The sequence below is a fragment of the Solanum stenotomum genome, chromosome 9, assembly GCF_019186545.1.
Source record: "Solanum stenotomum isolate F172 chromosome 9, ASM1918654v1, whole genome shotgun sequence".
Lineage (NCBI taxonomy): Eukaryota > Viridiplantae > Streptophyta > Magnoliopsida > Solanales > Solanaceae > Solanum > Solanum stenotomum.
Genome location: NC_064290.1, coordinates 23,790,696 through 23,813,091, shown reverse-complemented (window position 1 = coordinate 23,813,091; position 22,396 = coordinate 23,790,696). Strand labels below are relative to the sequence as shown.

Here is a 22,396-nt window from a genome sequence, read left to right as displayed (position 1 = left end):
TCATGCATGCAGGTCCTGACAGATGACCGAGTAGACCTCCTCAGTAGTAGGATTGACTTTTATCCGGTAGGCTAGCCCTTTCCTTCAGAGCTGCCAGAGTTGGGAGGTTTGTTACCTTTTGTTGTATATATCTTTATGAGTAGGCTGGGCCCTGTCCCACTAATCTTTACTACTCTTAGAGGCTTGCAAACTAGTGTGTGGGGTGTATAGCTACGTTATGGCCATACTGGCCTATGTTGTTGGTTTGCTGAAGTTTGTGAGTTGTTTGATGTATTGTAATGATATATACCTGGGTTTAGTTTTGGTATAGATATCATGGTGGCCTCGACGGCTCAATCAGGACTTCTGTGCTAGTTGGCTATTTATTTATATGATCTCCTGGGAGTAGCTGTTTCTTTTATAGATCAGTTGACAGGGGCCTTGCCAGCCGAGGGATTAGTTTTAAGCTGAGATATACTTGTTTGTTTTCTTGATTGTGTGTGGCTGCCATGCGCTAGTAGCAAATGGTTCAGCAGGGTCGGCTCGGGCCTGAGTTTTGGCATTAGGAGCCAGTTGCGCCCCTCGAGTTTGGGGCGTGACAAATAGGGCCCAATCTTCATCAGTTGCTCCCCCAGACAGAGCTGCACCTAGAGGGGCTACTTCAGTACTGGCGGAGGAACAAACCGTCTTTATGCAATCATCAGTCGTCAAGAGCAAGAGAACTCTCCAGATGTTGTCACTGGTATGGTCAAAGTCTTTACTTTTGATGTTTATGATTTGCTAGACCCAGGAGCAAGTTTGTCTTTTGTAACTCCTTATGTTGCAAATAAGTTTGAGATTCTTCCTAATAAACTTTGTGAACCCTTCTGTGTTTCCACACCTGTTGGGGAGTCTATTCTAGCAGAAAGAGTCTATCATGATTGTCCTGTTTCCATCAATAACAAAGACACTCTGATCTAGTAGAGCTAAACATGGTAGATTTTGATGTCATTTTAGGTATGGACTGACTTCATGCCTGTTATGCCTCCATAGATTGCAGAACTCGAGTTGTCAAGTTTCAGATTCCTAATGAGCCAGTCATAGAGTGGAGTAGTAGTTCAGCAGTGCCTAAGGGTCGTTTCATTTCGTACCTTAAGGTGAGAAAGTTAGTTTCAAAGGGTTATATCTATCACTTAGTCCAAGTTAACGACTCAAGTGTTGAGGTACCTCCCATTCAGTCAGTTCCTATAGTAAGAGAGTTTCCAGAAGTCTTCCCTGATGATCTACCCGGAGTCCTTCCTGAGAGAGAAATAGACTTTGGCATAAACGTCATTCCAGATACTCGTCCTATTTCTATGCCACCATATAGAATGGCACCAGCAGAGTTGAAACAGTTGAAAGATCTCCTAGATAAAGGTTTCATTCGACCAAGTGTCTCACCTTAGGGCACTCTGGTCTTATTTGTGAGAAAGAAAGATGGTTCCCTTAGGATGTGTATAGACTACCGCCAATTGAACAAGGTTACCATCAAGAACAAGTATCCTCTTCCAAGAATTAATGATATTTTCGATCAACTTCAGGGTGCTTCTTGTTTTTCTAAGATAGACCTCAGATCAGGTTACCATCAGTTGAAAGTAAGGGAATGTGACATTCCAAAGACAACATTCAGGACCCGTTATGGTCATTATGAATTTCTGGTTATGTCGTTCGGTTTAACTAATGCACCAGCAACGCTCATGGACCTTATGAATAGAGTCTTTAAACCTTATTTAGATATGTTTGTTATCGTCTTCATTGATGACATACTAATCTATTCAAGGAATGAAAAGGATCATGCTAGCCATCTCAGAATAGTTCTTCAGACTTTGAAAGATAAGGAGTTGTATGCCAAGTTCTCTAAGTGTGAGTTTTGGCTTGAGTCTGCGGCGTTCTTGGGCCACATAGTTTTCGGTGATGGAATTAGAGTGGATACTCAGAAAATTGAGGCAGTGTAGAATTGACCTAAACCCACATGTCCAACTGATATTAGGAGTTTCTTGGGTTTAGCTGGCTACTATAGAAGGTTTGTAGAGGGGTTCTCGTCTATTTTGTCTCCTTTGACCAAGTTGACTCAGAAGACAGTGAAATTTCAATGGTCTGAAGCTTGTAAGAAAAGCTTTCAGGAATTGAAAAAGAGGTTGACTACTACCCCAGTTTTGACCTTGCTAAAAGGTACTCAGGGTTTTATGGTGTATTGTGATGCATCCAGAGTTGGTTTGGTTTGTGTGTTAATGCAGAATGGCAAGGTGATAGCTTATGCCTCCAGACAGTTGAAGGTTCATGAAAAGAATTATCCAACCCATGACTTAGAGTTGGCTGCTGTAGTTTTTTCCTTGAAGATTTGGTGACACTACTTGTATGGTGTTCATGTTGATATATTCACATATCACAAGAGCTTGCAATACTCAAGGATTATGACATGATTATTCTTTACCACCCAGGTAAGGCTAATGTGGTTGCTGATGCTTTAAGCAGGTTATATATAGGTAGTACCACCGATGTTGAGGAAGAAAAGAGGGAGTCAACCAAAGATGTACACAGACTTACACGCTTGGGAGTCAGACTTATGGATTCCACAAAAGGAGGAATAGTGGTGACGAATGGGGCCGAGTCATCAATAGTGTCAGAAGTGAAGGAAAAGCAAGACCAAGACCCCATTTTGCTCGACTTGAAGGAAAATGTTCAAAAGCAAAGAGTATTAGCTTTTGAACAAGGAGGAGATGGTGTATTGAGATATCAAGGTAGACTGTGTGTACCTATAGTGGATGGACTGCAAGAGAGAATCATGGAGGAAGCTCATAGCTCCAAATATTCCATTCATCCGGGCTCCACAAAAATGTATCGTGACTTGAGAGAGGTTTATTGGTGGAATGGCATGAAGAAGGGCATTGCTGAATTTGTCGCTAAGTGTCCAAATTGCCAACAAGTGAAAGTTGAGCACCAAAGGCCCGGTGGTTTAGCGCAGAATATAGAACTTCTGGAATGGAAGTGGGAGATGAGTAACATGAATTTCATCATAGGCTTGCCAAGGTCGCGCATACAACATGATTCTATATGGGTGATTTTCGATAGAATGACAAAATCAACCCACTTTTTTTGCCGGTAAAGACTACCCATTCGGCAGAAGATTATGCCATGTTATACATTCATGAGGTGGTAAGACTTCATGGAGTTCCAGTCTTTATTATTTCAGATAGAGGTGCACAATTTACTACACAGTTCTGAAAATATTTCCATAAAGGTTTGGGTTCGAAGGTGAATTTAAGTACTGCCTTTCATCCTCAAATAGATGGGCAAGCAGAGCGCACTATTCAGACCTTAGAGGATATGTTGAGGGCTTGTGTAATTGATTTCAAAGGAAATTAGGATGATCACCTACCTCTCATAGAGTTTGCTTACAACAACAGTTTTCATACTAGCATCCAAATGGCTCCTTATGAAGCTCTTTATGGGAGAAGATGCAGATCTCATATTGGATGGTTTGAAGTCGATGAAGCAGGGTTGATAGGACCAGATTTGGTTCACCAAGCTATGGAAAAGGTGAAGGTGATTCAAGAGAGTCTGAAAACGGCACAGAGTCGTTAAAAATCTTACACAGATGTTAGGAGATGGCCACTAGAGTTTGAAGTAGATGATTGGGTGTATCTGAAGGTTTCACCTATGAAGGGTGTTATGAGGTTTGGTAAGAAGGGGAAACTTAGTCCCCAGTGTATTGGACCTTATCGCATAGTCAAGAGAATTGGCAATGTAGCTTATGAGTTAGAGCTACCTCAAGAGTTAGCAGCAGTTCATCCGGTATTTCACATCTTTATGTTAAAGAAGTTCATGGAAAATCCTTCATTGATAGTACCAACTGAAAATGTTGGGATTAAGGATAATTTATCTTATGAGGAGATTCCGATTCAGATTTTAGATCGCCAAGTTCGCAAGTTGAGAACAAAGGAGGTCGCATNTAGCAGCAGTTCATCCGGTATTTCACATCTTTATGTTAAAGAAGTTCATGGAAAATCCTTCATTGATAGTACCAACTGAAAATGTTGGGATTAAGGATAATTTATCTTATGAGGAGATTCCGATTCAGATTTTAGATCGCCAAGTTCGCAAGTTGAGAACAAAGGAGGTCGCATCAGTCAAGGTCCTTTGGAGGAACCAAATTGTTGAAGAAGCTACTTGGGAAGCTGAAGAGGATATGAAGAAGAGATATCCACATCTCTTTGAAACTGGAGAAAATGCGGACTAAGGTACTAATTCTCTTCTTAGTATTCTTTGAATTATGAATGAGCATGTTGATTGTTGCTTTTACTTGTTGGGTGTTTGAACTAGATGTTAACACCCTTAGCTTAGTGAAATAAAGCTATTCTAGGAAGAATGTTCCCAAGGGGGAGATATTGTAACATCTCGCACCTAGAAGAGACTATAAAGACTTTAATATATGAAAATATTGATTTTTGGAAAGAATAAGGAAATCTGAAAATTTTTGTCCAAGTTAAGAAAGTGAGTTTTGGCCATTTTCAAACGGCCATAACTCCTAGCTCAGGATGAGTTATGAGCAGCTATTGATATGGTTGGAAACCCTTTGGAGAGATCTTTCCAACGCCACCAACTTTACACGATTTCAACATTGTATGAGTGAGTTATGCCTTTTGAAAGTTGGGTGTTGGATTGAGGAAAGTCCCAATCTGGAATTAAGGAAGGGCAAAGTAGTCTTTTCTCTAATTTATTTCCTAATTCGTTTTAGGGATTTATTGGGGTAAAAACTTATTTTTTTGTCAGATTATAAAAATTAAATTCATGCTTATGGCTTGGAGAAAAGAGAAAAGAAGAAAGAAAGGGAGAAAAGCCTAGATTTCGCCAAGAACGTCAAGCATTTGGAGTGGAATTCGTCGGGGGTGATCCCTATTAAGGTATGTGAGATCTTTTCGTGTTGGGTTAGTTCACCCACACACCAACTTGTTTCAATCCAATTGTTTTGATTTTTTTACATGTTGAAGAAGTAAGGTTCTTGAAGAACAAATTGTAGAATTCTTGTTGGTTGAGTTGTTGATGCTTGGGGGTGAGTTGATTCATGTTTTCGAGTTGTTCTCCGAGTTAGATTGGTTGTATATTAAGGGTACAATTGATCCTAAGTGTTTGGGGAAGGAACTATGGAAGTTAGGGGGGTTTAGAGATGAAGAACGGAAGAGAAAAGTCGAAAGTCGCTAGGCAAAAAGGGTTGGGGCGTCGCGCCTGCCAGAACGCCACAAAAACTTCTCTGAAGTTTGGCCTCTGGCGTGTTGCACCAGCCAGAGCACCAATCAAACTTCTCTGAAGTTTTAGGGCTGGCGCCCCGCTCCTCTCAGAGCGCCAGGGACGCCAGTTCTCCCCATTCGTTCCCCACATTTTCGTACTAGTTCATAAGTAATATACCTATGTTTCCTAGTTGATTGTAACACTCTAAGGTACATCTAAACATACTGAAATCATTCATAAACATAAGATCATGAACCTTGAATCCATAATCCAATTCAAGAAAAGTTAAGATCAAAGTAAAAGAAGTTAAGATCCAAGTTTAGAAGTTAAGAAGCAACTCAAAGCAAAGTTTCTTAAAGTTTTCAAGAGTCTTTAACAATCGTTTCAACTTCGTTTTAAAGCTCAAGTTTCAAGTAAGCAAAGAGTAAAGAGTTGAGTCCACTTCTCAAAAAGCTATAAGGGAACCAAGTATTCCCAAAGAGTTTATAAATATTTTCACATTTGAGCAAGAAAAAGGGAACATCGATTCCAAGAGAGCTTTTAAGCTAAGTTTTGAGTAATTATCTCAATTCAAAGAAAGAGTTTTGTTTTTACAAACATATGAGCTAAGTATATTTTGGGAGTAGTATTGAGCACCGATATGGGGATGCGAGTTCATATTAACTCAAGTCTCCATAAACCATGTAGCCATCAGGGTAGTAAAGGATCATACTTTTTAGATGACTCCTTAAGATGCTTTTAGCATAGACTAGTGGATCTACTAAGTTAAGCGTTCTATATGATGGCAAAGTATAGGACAGTTCTGGAAACATGGGCAAGACGTTGTATCACCACTTAGGCTCATAGTGGTGGTTGTCGGTTAGAGAATCTCCCACAAAACTTATATTACTTTTATATATAAGTAAAATTGAGTTTGTTATTGCTTTATCTTTAATGAACTAAGTTTTTTATACTGTTTTACAAGCTTTATATATATATATATATATATATATATATATATATTGCATATGTCTTATTGCTTTATATTGAGTTCAGTTATTCATGAGTTGTACAGAGCCAAGGTAAGTGTTCCTTCTTACTCTTTTCAAGCTTAAGTTGTTGTTTAGCATTCCAACTCGCATACTCGTACATTCAATGTACTGATGCCAGTTGGTCTGCATCGTCTTATGATGCAGACGCAGGTAACCAGGAGCAGCATCCAGCGCCTCGTTGATCCAATTGAATACTCAGAGTCAGTGGTGAGCCTCCTTGCATTCCGGAGGACTCTTTTATTTGCTTTCTAGTTTAGTTCATTAGGATGTTGTGAGGTTTGTCCCAACATCCATCTTAGAGGCTTCATAGACAGTTAGCAGTTCAGTTGTCTTTACATTATCATTCAGATGTTGTTTAAAGACTGAGTTGTTATTTTGGCTAAACTATTATTTCTCAAGCTATGCATGAGTTATATTTTCTTATGTTTAAGTCTTCCGCTGAGTTAAGTAAGCCAGGCCAAGGGTTCGCGTGAGGCCAGCAATGGTCTTCGAGTGTCAGTCTCGCTCAGGGTGTAGGCTCGGGGCGTGACAGGTTTCTCTCAAACACCGATAAGCGGCAATGAAATACAGTCTCCGCCTTAGTCCATTCACTCTCTCGAGCTGAATGTGTGAGAGAGGATTTATGATTCACTCTCTCGAGCTGAACCCACGACAACCCAATAACCACCGACTATCGATTTAGTAGTTTTGGTTTTAAAACCTCTCTCTCAAGCAAGTCAAAAATACGAAGATAAAATTGTATTTGCAACTACAACCCCATTAAATTCAAACACAACTACTGAACGAAATCACCTTTAAACAGCGAATAAACAATCAATTAGCAATACCCAGCAGTAAATTCAACCCATATTCACGAAATCACACCCCAAGAATTGGGGTTTTAGCTAGACCTAATAAAGAGATAGAAATCGATACCGAAAAGTGTTTCCATCAAATGGGTACGATAGATATTGTCTTTACACATGTCAAAGATGAAGAATCTTCAATACCCACTTCCAATTGCTTAGAAAATGGAAATCTTCAAGTCTTCAAAGCTAAGAAAAATTGTCTCCAAAAACTAAGTCCTAAAACTGATTAATTCTAAAAATTGGCTTCTGAATTGTAAAACTTGATACTAAACTAAAAATTCAAACAAATATTTATAGTTGTCAAAAAGTGTGTTGCGAAGGATCACTCAGCGCAGTTAGTCGGGATCGCCGATCCACTCGGCGATCTGCCCTTTGGTTTGGTTCATTGCCTTTCTGCATTGGCCTCGAGAAAATTCAAGTTCTGTAACATTGGGCGATGGAATACTGCATCGCGGAATCGTTCGGCGACTCGTTGACTGCTCCTTTATCTCACTGACTCGATTTTCTCCTTCAGAGTTTGGCACACTAGAACATTAGGCGAGACCATAGCCATTCGGCAACTCGCCTAATGGCTTATGCTATCCTCAGGTTGTCTTTTCTTCGTTCTTTTCAGCTGCCTTGTTCCTTTTTGCCTAATAGTGTCCATGCTTTGTCTCAAACTCCAAATACCTGAAACTCAAGGATTTTCATCAGTTATTGAGACAAAATATGTATTTGAGGACACTAAATCTATCAAAATAAAGCCCTAAAAGAGTCCAAATCGTGGACTCATCAGATATACAGTAGAAAAAACTTTTATTTCTAATAATATTCTATTATTATCCATCTAAGTCTTCCCTCGTCTCAAGCTCATCAACCTACTCCTTGCAAATCACTGACAAAGATAATTTGATTTTTGCATCACCTTTTTCCATATCTAGGGCACTTGTATATTGTCCTAAACAAATATATTGAATTTGGAGTTGATTTTTCAAATTGACATTCAATTGATAGTTATTATTCTCAAAAATCAATTTTTTTTATTCCAATAATTTCTTCTTTTTTAAAACAAAAATATTTTTTTATTAATTGAGTTACCATCTGATAAATCAACCCTACCATTATGTATTAATTACTACTGCTTATTAAAAAACTTTATAAATTTCCCAGAGATAATCCAAGAGAAAAACTTCTTTAATTTTGTAGATAAGGTTATTTATCCAATGATGATCTGAACAGGATCACCTTGATAACCATTTATAATTATAAAATAATACGTGTTGAGATAATAGCCGGTGTGACAAATCTTCCATTATGTCAGATATTATGGCTATATTTTTAATTAGTTGATGTTTAACATGCTTAAACACATGCAAATGCATGGAATATCAAGACAAATATATGCAATTACCCCATTATACATATTGAAATCAAGAAAATTGATACTGTAATAATTAATTATGATATCTCATAAAATAAAGCTAAATCATTTCCTACTTTATTTTTTTGTTATAATCATTGAGTATTTGGTTTTACTGATTTCAGTACGTAAGCCCCATTAACATAAACGTTACAATATTTTTCCATTCTCAAAAATCAGAACATGAGTTTAGCATTCCTACCCAAGTTGGATATATAAACAAATAGCCTAGTGCCTAGTGGCCCATCCAATCATCTTCACTTGGTGTGCTCCTATTTTCACAAGTCCCAACTTGTACTACAAAACATATTACTATCATATAAACCACTTAATATAAAGTTGTTGATACAATATTCCATTTCCTCTTCTTTTGAATACCCCCCAAGTCTAACCAAGGTCTTGTGTGGATATGGGAAGGAAGTGTTCACATTGTGGTAATATAGGTCACAATTCAAGAACTTGTAGCACTTTCAAGTTAGGTGCTAGTGCTAGCTTTGTTGGTGGATTAAGGCTCTTTGGAGTACAACTAATTGGCATCTCTTCTTCATCTTCTACATCATCTTCCTCTTCTTCTTCTTCTTATGATATCCACTTGAAGAAAAGTTTAAGCTTAGATTGCATGTCTTCACCTCAAGTATCATCATCATCATCACTTGTTACTCTTAATGAAAAGAGTACTACTTGCACAAATGGAGATTATCTATCTGATTGTCTCTTAGGTCAACCTCAAGAGAGAAGGAAAGGTTTGGAATAATTATTCATTTTCTAGATATAATTATTTGACCACTTTTTAGTGGAAAATGTTAGTATGAAAATAATGGTTAAAATCGTATTCAGTTGTCAAAAAATGAGATTGACTATGGATTTCAAAGAAAGTGGAGTTACATTTGCTTATGTAATATGCATCTTCTTCCTTGAGAAATTAGGAACGTGAATTTCTAAGGAACGCTTATTAAAAGTGATTTTGAATTAGGAGTTGGATGGACAGAGGAGGAACATAGGAGATTCTTGATGGGACTAGAAAAGCTAGGGAAAGGAGATTGGAGAGGAATTTCGAGGAAGTTCGTCACAACAAGAACTCCAACACAAGTAGCTAGTCATGCTCAAAAATATTTCCTCAGACAGTACTCAACTCATCTCAATAAAAAGAAGCGCCTTTCTAGCCTCTTTGACATGGTATGTCTCATAATATTTTTAAGTCATTTTTCAACAATATATATATACTTTTCATTTTTTATTATATTTAGTCATAACGGGGGGTGTAGTGTAAGTAGTTTAATTATAACATCTCCTTAGAGCTCATCACGAAGACAATTTTCTTTTATATAAAATGAATATTATTATCATGTGATATATATAGTTGAAATTTAATGTGTGAAATGAACATGATACATAGGAAAGGAGGAAGAACAAAATGGAAGAAAGCAAGGAAGAGTATGGAAATTCAACAAGTCCAATTAGTATGATGGATGAAGAGATAGCATTAACAACCAAAGATACTCTAATTTGGTCTTCTTATTATGAATCCCCACTTAATTTGGAGCTAAGCCTAGCAGCTGCAAATACCTTTCTAATTGGAACTATTCCAGTTAATTCTAAACCAGATCAACTGCCTCTTAATTGTATATATGCTAGCTAATTAATGAATCTATCATGTATTTCAACTTACTTAATTATACCCTGTAATTACTACTTGAAAGTATGTATTTATATTTCAAGTATCTTATTGATTTATACAAGTAGAACGATATAAATATGTTTTTTAATTTGTCCAAATTATAAAACGGCCTGGACGAGAACAATGAATTATTTTGACTTTTTTAGCCCCACAAATCACTTAGAACCAAAGCTATTGAGTTCGATCAAATTCATACCCCAATATAAGAGAAATAGTTAACACTACTTTTTGCCTTGTTTTTTCAGAGAGTAAAACCCTTGTATTAGAACAGATCAAGAAAAACAATTTAAAGGAATTTGGTCAATCAATTACTCGCACTTTTCACTTGTGCAATATAACTCTATAATGTTCAGACGAGGAACCTTCTTAATTAATACTCACCACTTTAATTTTGATTAATAAGCACCTTATTAATTACTTATATAGTATACTTTTCTTCTCTCTTTTTTCTTTGTCGTGAAGGGAATCTATTTTAGGGATCTTTCTTTGGCATAATATACATAAATTTGCTACCAAGTTGTCAATTGTCACATCCCATGGTACATTCACTTTAAAAGAATAGTCCCTTCAACCAACAAGCACCCCCCCCCCCCCAACCCAAACACACACATACACTTTAAACAGTAAAGAGCAAGAGCGTAAGATAAAATGTTTTATCTGATACAGGGCGCGGCGTAAGCTTCAAGGTGGTAGGCATAAATTTTAATTTCATAAATTAATATAATAAAAATATGAAATTACATAACAATTTCAAAAAATATATATAAAATAAGTGTAAATGTATATAGAATTACGTCATTTTAAAGTGGTAATCAAAGTCATCAATTAACTTAAAAAAATAAATCGGAACTATTTATCTCAAAAAATTAATTAGACTTTTTATAGAAAATAATCGAGTAGAAATTTATAAATTAACAAGGAACCTACAATCAAAAAATCAACCAAACCAGAATAACCATTAAAATGATGTGTTTTTACTTTGTAGTTAGCATATTGATCTTCTTCTTACCCAATGAAAGATAAAGAATAAAAAAAATTAATTTTTAAGCTTAAACAGTAATTATGTAGACAACTGAATGAAAAAACAATATTGTATTTTTCTATTGTCTACATAATTTTGAACAAATAAATAATACTCTTAATCAGTGATTTCTTCAATTGCCTCTTTCTTTATTGAAGCTCATGCCCTTTTAACATATAATCTTTTTAGATTTCACCACTTACTTTTTTCGCATTTGATAACATTGAGGATTGAGCTCAATCTTAATGCACTAAATTATAAGTTGAAAAACAAACAAGCTACGTATATAATACTTTAATTGTGTAAATCCTTTGATGAAAATTGTTCGCATTTGGCTTAAAGTGAAAAAAATATGATACCACGTTAAATGGACTAGGTTAGCTAAATAACGGGTCTAGATTTGCGATTTGAGCTAGTGTCGGAGCCAGATGATTGTGATTTGTGATGTGCACAATTCCAAAGCTCACTCAAATAAATAACAATGGATGGCAGCATCATTATATTTTGGCATAATACATAAATATGACCCTTAATTTATCTTCAACTAATAACTATGCCCTCCAACTTTGAGTGTGCACAAGTAGGCACTTAAACTTGTATAAAATTGAACAAGTAAACACGCGTGTCCTACATGACATAAGACACATAAGATGTCATGTAGGTTACAAAATTGCCATGTAAGGTGTCATATAGGACAATTGTGTCCATTTGTTCAATTTTATACAAGTTTAAGTGTCTATTTGTGCACATGCAAAGTTAAAAGTCATAGTTGACAGCTAACACCAAGTTAAAGGTCGTGTTTATGTATTATGCCTTATATTTTTTGGCCCACTCTTGCAAACCAGCTGTTACTTTTACACATAGGACCACAGCTTTAAAGCTTTTTTCTTAATGCAAATTGAGTTAGATTGTCGTATCTATGAAACAAACATATGCACGACAAATTCTGGATATAATGAATGAGTCCAGATATGGGATAAGGCCAAATTTGGACACGTTTCGACCTTCAATGCCATATACTATGCTGCACATGTTTAAGATTCCTCATCATCCTACCATTAAAACCATTTTATTTCTAATCAAAATGAAAAAGTAAGAGTAAACTTTTTACAAGAGTTGACGTTTGGACAAACAGGGTCCACACATTTTTCTTTTTAGTTAATCTAAAAAAAAATTGATACATTTCTTTATTAAGTAACAATTTAATTTTAAAATACTCACTTTAGCCTTAATGAAATAATTTATAGTCATACAAACATTTATCACTTATTTTAAACAACAAATTTCAAAAGTCATACATGTCAAGTCAAACTAACTCATATAAAATAGGACGGAAGATGTATTTGTTTAGTGTCTCTAATACACTGCATGTTGGAACAAATAGGAAAAAAGAACAAGTAAAATGATACCCCATATTTAAAGTGATTTACCTTTTCTCATTTACTTTCGATTTCTTTGCGTTACTTCAAACTAATCAAGCACTTATAGCCAAAAAAGAAATAAGGAAAATACTGTCATTAGTACATAGAATTCTTGCTTCATACACACTTGCAAATAGATGGTGAGAAAGAATCTAACTCACTTCCAAAACCATGTGGGGTTATCAGGAGAAAATAATATAGTAGAAAGGATCTCTTAAAAGTAAACTTTGTAAAATTCATTTGTGTTCTTTCTTTAGCTTTGCTAGTTAGAATAGCAAATTCATTCTCAAGGAGGTAATGCCAAATATGATCATCTAGAGTTCTGGTGTTGGGAGTACATGCAACTTTATGCACTGGCTACCAACCAGAGAACATCAGGATCAGTTCCATACACAACTATATTTCTTACATTCATGTGTTCATCATCTATTTACAGACTACCCCACAAAACCAACACTAACATCAAACTAGAGAATATAAACAATTGCATTACAGATGGACATCATCGTATGTAGCACCTAATTGGCAAGTAATCACGTATCAAAAAATAAATGCCAGAAAATGTTGGCAGATAGGTCAACAGCTCTATATTGTGCAACTCCTCCGATGTATCAAAGAAAACTACCCGGCATTGGTGCATAAGAGCTTCATGATTATAAACTGTCCACTCAGTCAACCTCCTTTGCTCTCTTGTGTGATTTTCTTTTGCTGTTGCTTTTTTTTTATGCAACTATCATGAATCACGGGATCCTTGGATCAGTACACTGATGCGCTTAGAACTGTCTGCGCGTAGGATATCTCCTTTGGGTCCAATCTGGGATGAAAAATCATTTCCAACATCTCAACTTTAAATACAAGCAAGTATTCAAGGAAATGTAACCAAGAGAGCTGATAGCATTGCAAAAAGACCAGTCATTTTTTACACAGGAAAAGTTACCTCATTTGGAATTTCAGGCGAGAACCACCGCAGTAATACTCCAAGATGCACAACAGCAGGAATTAGCTTGAAAAGCAAAGGCGTGGTCACCTGTAGCATTGATTTGGTGCATTCAAATATTAGGATAGAAAACAAAAATGAAAGATTAAATAGAAGATAAAATTTATTACTGTTGAAACCTTTTCCTAAATCTCCATATTGGCCCATTTAATAACTCATAAGTTGTCTTCATCACCAAATTATTAGTTTAGTTGTCAAAGACACATTGCAGCAACACTTATTCCAGGTTTGGCTGCTAACTCTCACCAAAGCATTACAAATATAATTTCCAACCTTAGTGTGATTTCACTGGGTATGTTGTTGTATCTTTACTTCGAATAAAACATTCAAAATTCAGACTCCCAAAGAAAGGACTGCCAAACTACACATACTAAGAAGTGGAGAGTGTTCTGGTAGTAATGAAACTGAGCTTTTAAAACCCATGTTGAACACACTACTCAATGGACTACCCTTTCACATGCCAACTTTTAGCGCTACACAATACTCTTCCTGAACTAGGCGTATTTGAGCACTAAACAACTTTTATTCCAAGTTTGGCTGCTAGCTCTAACCAAAACTCCTTAATGTAGTGCTCAGTACTCACAAGTCTTCCATATTTTTTTAAGCAGCAGCTCTTTACCTCCCAAAGAAAGCATGCATTGTCACATGTCCAGATTCTCATCAATTTATCACTCAGAGAAAGGTAAATAAGTATCAAAGCAAGAAGGCAAGCAAAACGTACAACACTCTCAGAAGTATATCAGATACAGTAACTGTTGCTAGAAAAGAGAATAAACAGTAAACATACCAAGCTAAGTGCAGTAGTGCCCAGAAGCAACATATACACTTTACCCTGCAGCATGACCGAATTTCATTACTTATCTCAAATCAGTAGTCAGAAAACTCAACAATGATTGATTATACATAATTGAGAGTTGCAACAAGGAAAAAAAATACTAGTACTTATTAGTAATTCCATTTCGATACCATCTAGTCACACAAAATAACTACAAAATGGTAATTGAAGGGGCTAAATAATTCAGCACCTCAATTAGATGCAGATTTGAAGCACGGCTAAGAAGAACAAAAGCAAACTCTCCTATTTGAGCCAGAGACATTCCAACCTGGACATACCATACAAAAAAGAGTCAGTAATGCAAAATTATGGAGAACAGATACAAATAGATGCTTTGTATACCAAAAAGAGTTCAAAAATTATGACCTCATATGATCTGGAAAACTTACAAGAATTGCAGCCTTATTGGTGTAGCCAAAACCCTTGACAACTGCCGCAACTACTATAGTTTTTATAACAATGACCAATATAACAGCTGCTACTAAGATGTCGATGTGATTCCAAAGAAAATGAACATGGATAAGCATTCCAATGCTAGCTAGAAAAAGAGCAGCAAAGAAGTTCCGTATAGGTTCAACCTGAAACAAAATGAAAACCCAGCTAAGAACAATGCATGTAGAGCAGATGATGTAACAATCTAACCATAGCCAAGAGTATGTGAAACCCACATCTTCCAACATGCCTACAGCTCTATGAAACTGTTAGAGAAAATCATTTCCTCAAAGAAGGCAAAAATATATAATCTCATATGGAATATTATATAATTCTGGAGAATTAAGTGCCCAAATAGAGCAGAAAAAGTCCTATAGATAAGGAAAGTTATCCCAACTCCTAAAGATGGAATATTATATAATTCTGGAGAATAAGAGTCCAAATAGAGCGGAAAAAGTTTTATTGATAAGGAAAGTTATATCTACAGGAGGATCTTTATTTTCTCTCAATGAGCCTCACCAGGGCTATGCTAGGTTGATTAGGCTGGGAATGAGAAAACAGACAGGAAATCCCACACTGCTCATTGCACAAGAAATGCTTGTTTAGTGCTCTAGTACTCCACATTGATTTCCATTAAGGTTGAGTCACATACATTGGATAATTGGAAAGAATATTTTTGAAGGCATATCTAGAAATATACTCCGCCTTAAATTTAGATCTCTTTGTTAGCATTTTGGTGCAACCTGGTCTTAGTACATGATCTAGATTAGGGGTGACAAATGAGTGGGTTGAGGCTTGCCTCCGGAGTCTTATGTGATAAGAAGGAACCACCGAAACTTAAAGGTAAGGTCTACAAAGTTGTGGTTAGACCAACTATGTTGTATGGGGCGGAGTGTTGGCCACTTAAGAAATCTCATGTCCAGAAGATTAAAGTTACGGAAATGAGGATGTTCAGATGGATGTGAGCATACTAGGAGGGACAAGAATTTGAATGAAGATATTCGGGACAAGGTAGGAGTGGCCTCAGTGGTGGACAAGACGAGGGAAGCAAGGTTGAGATGGTTTGGACATGTGAAGAAGAGAAGCGTAGATGCCTCAAGAAGGAAGTGTGAGAGATTGGCAATCGTGGGTGTAAATACAGGTAGAGGTAAGCTAAAGAGGTATTGGGGAGGTCATTAGATAGGATATGACGTATCTTTGACCTTATTGAGAACATGGCCTTAGATAGAAGGGTTTGGAGGTCGCGGATTAGGGGAGAAGGTGAATTGGTAGTTGAACGATCACTTGCTTTCCTGTTAGATAGGCTGGGTGATCTTATATGTACTTGTTTTCTTACCGGTAGGTTTAGCACTATTCTCGTAGTTTCATGTTTTTCTTTTTCTATTACCACCGGTGTTTCCGATACTTTGTTTATCACATTATTTCGTTGTTGTTACTGTTATATTTTCTGAATGCTATGTATTGTTTTCTATTTCGCATTCATATGTTGTTACTGCTTTCATTTTCATATTCCCTTTTTTCCTTCAAATTGCTTTTACTCAAGCCAAGGGTCTTTTAGAGACACTTTTTCTATCTTTACGAGGTAGGGGTAGGTTTGTGTACACACCACCCTCACTAGACCCACTTGTGAAATTACACTGGATATGTGTTGTGGTATTTCCAAACCTTTATAGACTTACTTTGCTGCCTAGGACCTGTTTGGCCACCAATAAAGAACATGAAGGTTGGAATTTCCACTTTAGAAGATTCTTGAATGACTGGAAAATGGGAAGGCTTGCTGAATTTTTGGCTACAGTAGAACCTTTTCAAGGTCTGGACAATAACAACCGTGACAAGCTAATTTGGAAGATTCTATGGAATAAGATTGTTGAATAATTTCATTCTATGTTTCTATGTCATATACATGGCTTTTATATATACATAAGAGATTGTGGAATAGAATGACCTAAATCCCATGAAATTTGGGATTATACAGAATCATATATTTTACATTAAGGGGTCGTTTGGTGTGAAGGATAGTACCAAATAGTCCTGGGATTAAATTATAGTATCGCTTATTTTGTTGTTTGGTTGGCAAGTTCGGGATAACTTATCCCGGGATTAATAATTAGTACCGGGATAAGTTATCCCTCTCCTTGGGTGGTATAGTAATCCCGGGATAACTTATCCCGGGATAAAATAGGTAAATGACAAAAATGTCTCTTTCAACCCTTTTGTTCTATCACTTTTTACATTAATGAGGGGCATTTTTGTAAACAAATAAATTATTCTTAAACTTTATTATTTTGAATACAACAAACCAAACACTCAATAAAAAATAATCTCAACACAACTTATCCCATCATAACTAATCCCAACATAACTTATCCCAACATAACTTATCCCATCATAACTCATTTTCAAACCAAACGACCCCTAAGAGAAAGAACCAAAGATATGATATTCTAGATTACCACAATTATCCTAAGATCTTAAAGGATCATATCTTGATATGAGGAATATCTTCCCAGCTTAGACGATTATATCTTGATAACAAGAATATCTTCTTGGAAATCCTCTATCAGCCAACACTCCCCCTCAAGTAGGTGAATGGATATCTTCCATTCCTAGCTTGCTTATTAGATCTTGAAACACATTGTTTGTCACTCCTTTTGTTAAAACATCAGCTACCTGATCTTTTGTAGATACAAATGGCATATAAATGAGTCTGCTATCTGATTTCTCCTTAATGAAATGTCTATCTACCTCACATGCTTAGTGCGATCATGTTGTACAGGATTATGAGCTATACTTACTGTTGATTTATTGTCACAATATAGTGTCATAGGTCATTTGCATCTTATCTTCAAATCATCAAGGATTATCTTTAACCATAACAACTCACAAACTCCCATAGCCATAGATCTAAACTCGGATTCGGCACTTAATCTTGCTACTACATTTTGTTTTTTACTCCTTCAGATTTCCTCCTAAGCAAGTACAATATCCAAAACTTGACCTTCGATCCACTAATGAACCAGCATAGTCCGTATTTGTATATGTGAGAAATATATGGGAAAAATATTATTGAATTGTGTATCTAAATAGTTACATTGAAACCCTATTTATAGACACTACATTGGAATCCTTTTCCAACTAGGATTCCTATTCCTATTCCTATTCCTGTTCCTATTCTAAGTAGGAAATACTTATTTATATTCTAACACTCCCCCTCAAGCTAGTGCATACAAATCATCTGTACCTAGCTTGTTATAGATGTAATTAATACGAGGACATGTGAGGGACTTGGTGAAGATATCTGCAAGCTGATCATTTGACTTCACAAATTTCGTAACAATATCTCTCGAGAGTATCTTTTCTCTGACAAAGTGACAGTCAATCTCAATGTGCTTAGTCCTTTCATGAAACACTGGATTTGATGCGATATGAAGAGCCGCTTGATTATCACATACAAGTTCCATCTGATCAATTTTGCCAAATTTTAGTTCTCCCAGCAACTGTTTGATCCAAACTAGCTCACAAGTTGTTGTCGCCATTGCTCGATATTCTGATTCTGCACTAGATCGAGTAACCACATTCTGTTTCTTACTCTTCCACGACACCAGATTACCTCCTACTAAAACACAATATCCGGATGTCGAACGTCTGTCAGAGGGTGATCCTGCCCAATCAGCGTCTGTATATCCAATGATATGCTCATGGCCTTGATCCTCAAAGAGTAGTCCTTTACCGGGAACTGACTTTATATATCGCAGAATACGAACAACTGCTTCCCAATGACTATCACAAGGGGAAGTCATAAACTGACTTACAACACTCACAGGAAAAGAGATGTCAGGTCTAGTCACTGTGAGATAATTCAACTTTCCAACAAGCCGTCTATACCTTTCAGGATTACTAAGTGGCTCCCCCTGTCCTGGAAGGAGTTTAACATTCGGATCCATAGGAGTGTCAATAGGTCTACATCCCATCATTCCTGTCTCCTCAAGAATGTCTAAGGCATACTTGTGTTGAGAAATAACAATACCTGATCTAGACTGAGCAACCTCAATACCTAGATAATATTTCAATCTGCCAAGGTCTTTGGTCTGGAAGTGCTTAAAGAGATGTTGCTTCAAATCGATGATACCATCTTGATCATTACCGGTGATAACAATATCATCAACGTAAACAACCAAATAGATACATCGACTTGGTGCAGAATGCCGATAAAACACAGAGTGAACAGCTCCACTACGAGTCATGCCAAACTCCTGAATTACTGTGCTGAACTTCCCAAACCAAGCTCGAGGAGACTGTTTCAGACCATAGAGTGACCTACGCAATCGACATACAAGGCTACTAGACTCCCCCTGAGCAACAAAACCAGGTGGTTGCTCCATATATACTTCTTCCTCAAGATCACCATGTAGAAAAGCATTCTTAATGTCCAACTGATGAAGAGACCAATGACGAACGGCAACCATAGATAGAAAAAGACGAACATATGCTATTTTAGCCACAGGAGCGAAAGTGTCACTATAATCTAGCCCAAATATCTGAGTATACCCTTTGGCAACAAGGCGAGCCTTAAGTCGATCAGCCTGACCGTCTGGACCAATTTTGACTGCATAAACCCAACGACAACCAATAGTAGATTTACCTGCAGGAAGGGAGACAAGCTCCCAAGTACCACTCTTATGTAAAGCAGACATCTCATCAATCATAGCCTGCCTCCATCCAGAATGAGTAAGTGCTTCACCTGTAGTCTTAGGAATGGAAATAGAGGACAAAGACGACACAAATGCATAATGGGGTGATGATAGACGATGATAACTTAAGAAGGTATAATGTGGGTTAGTATTTCGAGTGGATCGTATACCTTTTTGAAGTGCAAGCGGTTGGCTAGGAGGAGGCAAGTCCGCAGTAGGAGCAGGGTCTGGCGCATGACATGAATCATCTGGGACTAGGGTTGGACGTGGACGGCGATGATAAGTTAGTAGTGGTGGCACTACAACTGGAGATGTAGAAGTAATCGTAGATTCCTCAAAGGTTGGCATAGGTAAAACCTGAGGTATGGGTAAGACCATAGATACATCAGGATGATCAGAAGATGTATAGTAAGGTTGAGACTCAAAAAATGTAACATCAGCGGACATAAGGTATCGATGAAGATCATGTGAATAACAACGATACCCTTTTTGAACTCGAGAGTAACCAAGAAAGACACATTTAAGGGCACGAGGAGCTAATTTATCTTTCCCTGGGGCTAAATTATGAACAAAGCATGTGCTCCCAAAGACACGAGGGGGGATAGGATAGAGATGTGACTGAGGAAACAGTATGGAATGTGGAACCTGATTCTGAATAGAAGAAGACGGCATTCTATTAATTAAATAACAAGATGAAAGGACTGCATCACCCCAAAAACGCAGCGGAACATGGGATTCAATGAGGAGAGTGCGAGCAGTCTCAATGAGATGCCTATTCTTTCTTTCTGCTACACCATTTTGCTGAGGAGTGTAAGGACAAGATGTTTGGTGAATAATTTCTTGGTGAGACATAAACTCCTGAAACTGGGATGATAAGTATTCTAAGGCATTATCACTACGAAAAGTACGAATAGAAACACCAAACTGATTTTGTATTTCAGCAAAGAAACTTTTGAATATAGAAAATAACTTAGAACGATCTTTCATTAAGAAAACCCAAGTGCATCTCGAATAATCATCAATGAAACTAACAAAATAACGAAATCCTAAGGTGGAACTGACTCTACTAGGACCCCAAATATCAGAATGAACTAATGAAAAAATAGACTCTGAACGACCCTCAGTACTACGTGAAAATGTAGCACGAGTGTGTTTCCCCAGTTGACACGACTCACAATCTAATGTGGATAAACTAGACAAACTAGGCACCATCTTTTGCAGTTTGGATAGACTTGGATGTCCCAAACGTTTGTGAATTAGATCTGGGGAATCTGTAACGGAGCATGCTGTTAAGGAATTTGAAGAGGTAAGATAGTAAAGGCCTTGTGATTCATGTCCTGTTCCAATCATCTGTCCCGTACTGCGGTCCTGCATGAGAAAAAAATCATCAAAAAAGGTTATGCTACAATGTAGGGCTTTCGTCAAACGACTAACCGATGCTAGATTAAAAGGAGAACCAGGGACATAAAGAACAGAGTCTAGGGTGACAGAAGATACGGGTTTGGCTTTTCCAACCCCTTTTGGTTTTGTTTGGATCCCATTGGCTAAAGTAATAGCTGGAAGAGATTGTGAATAAACAATATCAGACAATAGTGATTTATTACCAGAGATATGATCAGAAGCCCCTGAGTCTATGACCCATGATCCAAGAGTGCTTGCCTGTGACACACAAGTAAATGAATTACCCGCAACAGAAACATCAGGTTGTGCAACCGAAACTACTTGTGGAGACGTTTGTTTATTTGCACGATACCGAAGGAACTCTTTATATTCCTTTAGAACACTAGGATCATAACTGGGTGGTGGACCATGCAAAATATAACATATGTCACGAGTATGTCCAGGTTTATGGCAATGACTACACTTGGATCGAGGTTTTCCAAAACGTTGTTTACTTGCGCGATTTCGAAGGAGCTCATTATATTCCTTTAGAACAATAGGATCATAACTGGGTGGTGGACCATGCAAAATATAACATACGTCACGAGTGTGTCCAGGTTTATGACAATGACTACACTTGGATCGAGATTTTCCAAAACGTTCTCTCCTTCGTCGATTCTCCATAGACTGGTATGTATGCTGGAAACTGACAAAAACTGCTACAGTGGTCTGAAAATATTGGAAGCTGCCGGAATCTGCCGTAATCTGCCCACAGTGGCCTGAAAATTCTGATTTTACCAGGAACTTGCCAGAAACTGCCCTACAGTGATCTGCTTTCGCCGGAAGCTGCCTGTAAATCACCGGAACCCTAATTCCGGTGATCGGATCTGGAGAAAACTGACTGGGTTCTGGTCGAAAATACTGGACGACCCTAACAGAAGAAAACTGCTCAAACAGATGACCAAAGCAGCACAAACGCGCCAATGTGTGACCAGATCTTGCCGGAAAACTTCCACCTTCGAACGGCGCGTGGAGGCGCGTGAGGGGCTGTTTTCCGGTGGATCTAATTGGGGTTCGGTCGCCTGAGCTTCCCGAGCCTCGTGATGGTGTTGTCTTTCGCACAACACCTTCAGAACGAAAGATGACACAAATCAGTCCCAACCGTCGTCGCCGGAATTTGACACGGTGACTTGAAGTTTCTCACCAATGCTCTGATACCATGTGAGAAATATATGGGGAAAATATTATTGAATTGTGTATCTAAATAGTTACATTGAAACCCTATTTATAGACACTATATTGGAATCCTTTTCCAACTAGGATTCCTATTCCTATTCCTATTCCTGTTCCTATTCTAAGTAGGAAATACTTATTTATATTCTAACAGTATAAGCCTCTAAAATCATGTCTCCTCCTCTTTTGAATAATATTCCTATT

The 22,396-nt window shown here is 37.3% G+C and overlaps 2 protein-coding genes across 2 annotated transcripts in view; one reads left to right on the top strand and one right to left on the bottom strand.

Moving 5' to 3' along the window:
• The first annotated feature begins 8,824 nt into the window (after positions 1-8,824).
• On the top strand, positions 8,825-10,277 carry LOC125877171 (transcription factor MYBS3-like). The gene is made up of 3 exons (XM_049558508.1): positions 8,825-9,247; positions 9,478-9,680; positions 9,901-10,277. The coding sequence occupies exons 1-3, from the start codon at positions 8,914-8,916 to the stop codon at positions 10,141-10,143; spliced, it is 780 nt and encodes a 259-aa protein (XP_049414465.1). The 5' UTR covers positions 8,825-8,913; the 3' UTR covers positions 10,144-10,277.
• A 2,535-nt stretch (positions 10,278-12,812) lies between these two features.
• LOC125877165 (K(+) efflux antiporter 4-like) overlaps positions 12,813-22,396 on the bottom strand; it is a 30,176-nt gene continuing 20,592 nt past the window's right edge. Inside the window, exons 16-20 of the mRNA XM_049558502.1 lie at positions 14,846-15,034; positions 14,647-14,724; positions 14,409-14,453; positions 13,562-13,651; positions 12,813-13,438 (exon numbers count right to left, since the gene is read on the bottom strand). Of these exons, the coding sequence (XP_049414459.1) occupies positions 13,358-13,438; positions 13,562-13,651; positions 14,409-14,453; positions 14,647-14,724; positions 14,846-15,034 (483 nt within the window). The 3' untranslated portion in view covers positions 12,813-13,357. The remainder of the gene's footprint in view (positions 13,439-13,561; positions 13,652-14,408; positions 14,454-14,646; positions 14,725-14,845; positions 15,035-22,396) is intronic.

Excerpts from the sequence above, each read along its gene's own strand:
- LOC125877171 (XM_049558508.1), top strand. The coding sequence starts at position 8,914 with ATGGGAAGGAAGTGTTCACATTGTGGTAATATAGGTCACAATTCAAGA. Across the intron at positions 9,248-9,477 it reads ACCTCAAGAGAGAAGGAAAG|GAGTTGGATGGACAGAGGAG; the intron begins GTTTGGAATAAT and ends ATTTTGAATTAG. Across the intron at positions 9,681-9,900 it reads TTTCTAGCCTCTTTGACATG|GAAAGGAGGAAGAACAAAAT; the intron begins GTATGTCTCATA and ends CATGATACATAG.